The sequence below is a fragment of the Oryza sativa genome, chromosome 9 (genome assembly GCF_034140825.1).
Source record: "Oryza sativa Japonica Group chromosome 9, ASM3414082v1".
Classification (NCBI taxonomy): Eukaryota; Viridiplantae; Streptophyta; class Magnoliopsida; order Poales; family Poaceae; genus Oryza; species Oryza sativa.
Genome location: NC_089043.1, coordinates 15,741,638 through 15,747,637, shown reverse-complemented (window position 1 = coordinate 15,747,637; position 6,000 = coordinate 15,741,638). Strand labels below are relative to the sequence as shown.

Below are 6,000 nucleotides of genomic sequence, written 5' to 3'. Positions count from 1 at the left end.
TAGAAAATAGGAGAAGAGGGGAGATTCGAAGTGTGGAAAGAGTACGTACGGTGTTTTTTTACCTCATGTACATAAGGTGTTGGTGGTAGGGATACCAGATTTATTTTCTTTGAGATAGACGTACGCAAAGGTACACCGGGACATGAAGTGACGTGGGATTATTTAAGAGATAAATTGATTTGGTATTTTTTTTAATAAAGATCTAATGGTTAAAAATAATGGGTCCACCAAATTAAATGAAAACGGATGATTAAATGTTTTGTTTTTTCTTAGAATTTATAGGATTTATTAAAACGCCACGTGACGGTCTAGGAACGTTTCTAGGAGCACCACATGACACCTTAGGAGCGTGTCAGAGATATGGGCCCGGGGGTATGTGGAGTAAAGGAGAGGTGCTTTCCTTTCCAGCCACGTGGCTCTGCGAGCTGGTCCCACTCACATACCTCGTGAATCGCTAAGGCGATGGGGAGAGCCTCGGGGGTCGACGACACCCCCTCGGGGGTGACGTCACCCCCTCGGGCTCTCCCGTTGTTTCACCCCGAGGCCCCCCTCTGGGGGCCGCGTGGCAGGGGGAGAGTGTGAGAGGGGGATCCAGGCTAGACGGCCATAAGTGTGCAGCGCCCCAACCGTCCCTCGCTGCATTTAATGCGACGAGGGCAGACGTGCGGCGCGCCCGACTGACCCCTGTCAGTCAGATGCGACCGGTCTGTGACCGGTCCGTTGCCGGTCACAGCCGATTGGGCGGGCGGCCGTGCCCCCACGTCGCCTCTATCTCCGCGGAGTGGCGGTAGGTATGCCCCGTCACATCCGGACGCCGCTCGAAGCAGGGCTGCCGCAAGTCCTCACTCGTTTATGAGGGAATGACAGGGCTATCCCCCGTGTCAGGCGGGGGCTACCACTGTGTATCCTTTTTCCTCTTACAAGCAATGAATTTTTGTATACTTTTACGCAAAGACCGTTTTTTCCCTTCCTCTGGCTTGTCCTGGTCTAAGGGGTAATCTGCGTTTGCTCTGAATCCTAAGTGCTGTGAGGCGGCCTGGAAACCTCGAAAGGGAGCACGAACGCGGGCCGTGCCCCGGGTTGCGCCGAACCCCGGAGGATCGGAAGGGCCTACACATGGCCGTCCCCGACCCCCGGTCGACGCGGCCTCGGTCTGGCCAGTCCCGCTAAGCGGCTCCCTCGGAGCAGTGGTCTTGCCCATCACCGCTTAGGTGCCCTGGACCAAACGCGGATTCACCGTCTCGCTAGAACGAGCCCGAGGGGGGATGGGGTCAAAGCGGCGTCTCGATCACGGACTGATTATACCCTTTTCCCCTGGTTTTTTGTTCTCTCTATATCACAGACATTCAGTGGAAGAAGCAATGAATAGAAGAAGCAAAAGGGGAAAAGGAGCTAAGGAAGTTTCAATTGCAAAACAAGACAGGATGGCACGACGGCCTAAATACAAGAAGTGCCCGCTGCGGGCACGCAACAAAAGGGAATTGAAGGCATGGATAGTCACGGGGTGCCCGGCCCTCCGAGGCCGGCGCCGCTGACGACGTCGTCTCAGTCTTCGTCGCTATCGTCACCCCCGCTCCCGCTTTCCTCGTCCGAGGCGAGCCCGGAGATGAAGCGGGGGGCCGATCCCTCGAAGCCCGAGACAATCGCGTTGGCTGCCTCTCTAACTTGCTCCCGGGCCCTCGCTTCAGTTCCCGGGGGAAAATCTTCAAGTGTGCGCCACGGCATGAAGTCAGGGTCGCGCGCTTGATGACTTGCAAGAACCAGCTCCACCGCGGCCCGTGGCAAAGAGGCTGACAAGGACTTTATGGTCTCGCCGACCTCCTCCTCCAGTCTCTCCAGGCCCGCCGCCAGCCCGTCCAGCCGGAGCGCGAGCGCTGGCTGTGTGGGTGGAAGTCCGCTATACCGGCGCACGGAGACGCCGACTCGGCACCCCGCGCGCTCCAGCCGGGCGACGGCATCGGAGAGCTGCCTGGGCCCGAGTTCGTTGGTGAGGCGGAGGGCCGCAATCCCCCCAGCCTGATCTTGCACCAGGCGCTCCAGGTCGGCGAGGGTACTCTGAGCCTTGGCGAGCTCGCCCGCTAACCCCGCGCCGCCGGGTGGCCCGCCGGCTGCCAGGTCCTTCTCCCGGGCCTCCAGTTCGGAAGCCCTCGCCGCTATCGCCGCGCGCTCGGCGCGAGCGCTCTCCAGATGCCGGGCCTCGCGCCCGGCAACAGCTTCCTCGCATTTCGCGAGCCGCTCGCCCAGCCGGCGCAAGGCTACCTCGCGGCGGTTTACCTCGGCTTCGCGCTCGGCGAGTGCGGCGTCCCGTTCCCGGCACGCCTCTTCCTGCAGCCGTAGCTCTTCCGCGCGGCGGTCCGCGGAAGCTTCCGCGGCAAGAGTGATCCGGTCACGCTCAGCCGCGGCCTCTTCACGAAGGCGAAGGGAGGCCTCCGCTTCCGCCGCCGTTCTCTCGTGGGCGGCCAAGGTAGACTACCGCTGATCCAGCAGGCGTGCTCGCTCCTCCAGCTCCTGGGCCCGCTGCGTCTGTTCCTGGCCGCGCGTGTTTTGTTCGCGCTGGCTCCGATCAAGGACCTCAATCCGCCGACGGATCATTGCTTCAAACTCCTGCACGGAGCGGGCACGATCGTCCAGGGCCCTGCGTTCAGCCTCGAGTGCCGCAGTCCAGGCCCGCAACGAGGCGTCGGCCTCCGATGCCCGCCGCTCGTGGGCAGCGGCCACGTCAAGGATGCCACGCGCATCCCTGACCCTCTCCGCCAGGTCCTTGGCATGGGCCTCGTACTGAAGGTGGATGTCGCCCAGCGCTTTGTCGAGGGCGCTTAAGGCGATCAGCGCCGCCTGCCGCTCCTCCTCCGTCTCCCGCATGACGGAGTCCAGCACCTCCTCGCGGGCCTAGATTTCGGCTAGGTGGGCTTGGTGCTTTTTGCGCCCCACCCTCACCATGTCCTCCACGGCGCGGCGCCCCTTGTCGACTCATGCGCGGTCCGCTGCGAGTTGAGCCCACTCGGCATCCAGGGCCATCCGCTCTTCCGCCAGGGCTTGAACTTGGGTATTGAGCCCCTCCCGGATAGTGGAGTCGGCGGCGGCGAGCACCTGCAGAAGTGGCTCCATGCTCGCCGGGGACGTCGAAGAAAAGCCCGCGGTTCGCCCCCGGGACGACGGAGTGCTGCTGGACCCCCCGCGAGACTAGGGGCTGCTCTCGGCCCCCCTTCTGCGAGGCCAGCCCCGAGGGCGCCCCAAGCACAAGGGAGAGCGGCTGTCCTTTTCGCCCCCCGCTTCCAGTCCTCTGGTTGATTCGGCCTCGGCCTTGGGCTCAGGACCGCCCCCAGCCTCGCCCTCAACCTCGGGCTCATGACCACCCTCACCAACCGATCCTGGGTGGCGCTCCGCATAGACCCCGGTCTCGGAGTCGCCCCCGGGAGGGGCATCGTCGCCACCGTCACCCACGGTAGGTCGAGTCCCGACTGAGGGTCGCTCGGGATCGGGCCCGGTACGCGTCCTGTGGACCCCACCGCGAGGTTGCGAAGACCCCGCGGCCTTAGATTGGCCAGGCCCGAACCTCTCCGGTTGTACGGGTTTCGTCCCCCGCGAGGGGTCCGACCCCGAGGTCCCCTGAGAAGGAATCTCGCTACAAGAGAACCCTAATCGCGTTAACAAAAGAAAAAGAAAATAAGGGAACGAGAGGCCGAGCTAGGTGAGAGCACCGAAGTGGGCGCCAGCGATTGTACCTGCGGGGGGGGGGGGGGGGGCGGTTGAAGGTCCACTTGGGGGGCTCGATGAAGCTCCCTCGGCACGGCTCCATTTGCCCTATCTTCCAGAGCCGTTTCTTCTTCCGTCCGGTCTTGGGCTCGGCAGGTCGCTTGTGGCCCGCCGGTGGAAGATCTGTCGCGCGCTCGGCGCCTCCTCTGCGCGGGGGAGAGGGCGGCCGAAATTCGTCCGCCTTCCGCTTCCCCTTCGGGTCGCTGGCCGGGTCATCTCCGGATCCGCGGCCCGGGCCGGGCGCCCATGAACCGCCACCACCGCCTGGACCGCTTGACCGGCTCCCGCCCACGGACGCGCCGCCACCACCAGCGCTACCAGCGCTACCGCTGGCGCCCCCTCGGCCGGGTCGGCCCCTGCCAGCACCGACGACCGACATCACGGCTAAGATGCTCTCCCGGTCACGGTCGCAGCAGAGGGGGAGGATCCCATCCGGGATCAGTGTTTGCTCGGCGGAGTCCAGGCCCAGCACACACCGGATCACCATCTTGGCGTCCTCCTCGCCCCAGTCCCAACGCTCGCCCGCATGCGTGCGCATGGGGTCGTTGGGGCCAGTATACTCCCACGCGCCACGGGATCGTTCCTGGAGAGGGGCGATACGGCGGCGAAAGTAGTCGCCGAAGACCATTGCCCCCGTAAGGCCCAAGCTTCGCAGGCCCCTGAGACGATCCCACACCGCGTCATATTCTTCGCCCAGCTCCGAAGCCGCCAGCCATGCGGCGGATCTCTCGGGAGGACCGGCGGGAACTCGAAGTCGTGGGTGATCCAGCAGCGCGGTGTAGAACTAGTCTTTCTTCCAGTCCTCCCATTTCTTGCGGAGGTGGCTCTCGATGTACTGCCCCGCCGTGCCTGGTCAGGGCTGGAAGTAGCATCCCCCCACCACCGCACCCTGTAACAGCTGCGGGACGAAGAAGGCCTGGAACAACCGCATCATCGGTCGCACCCCGATGAACATCTCGCACAGGTATGCAAAGATGCTCAGTGTCATCACGGCGTTGGGCGCAAGATGCATGGCATGGATTTCGTAGAAGTCCAGAACCTCATGAAAAAATCGGGAGAAAGGCGAAATCAATCCCGCCATGGCGAAGGACAAGAGGTGCACGGACCGCTCCGGATATTGCGGCCACGGCCGTGACTCCCCCGCCCTCACGATGGCACCGTCCGGCATGATTTTGCGGGGGAGGCTAAGGTGTCTGTCTGCCGTGATGCGGGAAGAAGGGAGCACTGTGTCGCCGGCGTCTTGAGCCATGGTGGCCGGCGGAGCAATGGCAGAAGGCGTGGCGCGCAAAGCTGCGTGGAGCGGCGAGAGTGTTAGGGTTCGAGAAGCGAGAGGACGAGTCGGCGGTTGGCGAAAGGAAGGAGGAGAGGTCCCTGCCTCCACTCCCTTTTAATCCTCGCCTCATCCGCGCTCGCCTCCTCGTTTCGCGCCCTCATAATTGCCCCCACACCCGCAGTTGTCTCTCCGTTTCTCACGCCCGCTCACCACGTCGCCCATCTTGTCCGTGTCCCACCTTTAGTGTGCCTGTCAGCGGCGCACTCGAGGTGGAATGCGCAACGGCTATGAGCACAAGCTGAGCGAACCGTCACCACAACCGCCGTAGGAATAGCGGGCGAAGTAATCGAGGCGTGGTCTAACCGATCCCCCGGTTATCGCGTCCCAAGCATCCTCATCATTAGCGCGGTCAGAGGCGGCCGAACCGCCGCTATGGTTGGCCCGCCAATCTGGCCGCTCGGCAATGTTCCTTTAGACTCCCCGCCAGGCCCACGACCCCAGCTAAGGAGGTCGTGAGGCACCATGTCAGACCGATCCCAGGAGGCCCACGTCTGACATGGCGCCGGGGGTTACTGTCAGAGATATGGGCCCGGGGGTATGTGGAGTAAAGGAGAGGTGCTTTCCTTTCCAGCCACGTGGCTCTGCGAGCTGGTCCCACTCACATACCTCATGAATCGCTAAGGCGATGGGGAGAGCCTCGGGGGTGACGACACCCCCTCGGGGGTGACGTCACCCCCTCGGGCTCTCCCGTTGTTTCACCCCGAGGCCCCCCTCCGGGGGCCGCGTGGCAGGGGGAGAGTGTGAGAGGGGGATCCAGGCTGGACGGCCATAAGTGTGCAGCGCCCCAACCGTCCCTCGCTACATTTAATGTGACGAGGGCAGACGTGCGGCGCGCCCGACTGACCCCTGTCAGTCGGATGCGACCGGTCTGTGACCGGTCCGTTGCCGGTCATAGCCGATTGGGCGGGCGG

The 6,000-nt window shown here is 63.5% G+C and overlaps 1 protein-coding gene across 1 annotated transcript; it reads right to left on the bottom strand.

Moving 5' to 3' along the window:
* Window positions 1-1,545: 1,545 nt before the first annotated feature.
* On the bottom strand, window positions 1,546-2,862 carry LOC136351701 (uncharacterized). The gene is made up of 2 exons (XM_066303971.1): window positions 2,572-2,862; window positions 1,546-2,448 (listed from the first exon to the last, which is right to left on the bottom strand). Exons 1-2 carry the CDS (start codon window positions 2,860-2,862, stop codon window positions 1,546-1,548), a joined length of 1,194 nt encoding a protein of 397 aa, XP_066160068.1.
* Window positions 2,863-6,000: the final 3,138 nt, after the last annotated feature.

Coding starts and splice junctions, on each gene's coding strand:
- LOC136351701 (XM_066303971.1), bottom strand. CDS start 2,862: ATGCGGGAGACGGAGGAGGAGCGGCAGGCGGCGCTGATCGCCTTAAGC. Junction 2,449..2,571: donor TGATCCGTCGGCGGATTGAG/GTCCTTGATCGG, acceptor GCCGCCCACGAG/AGAACGGCGGCGGAAGCGGA.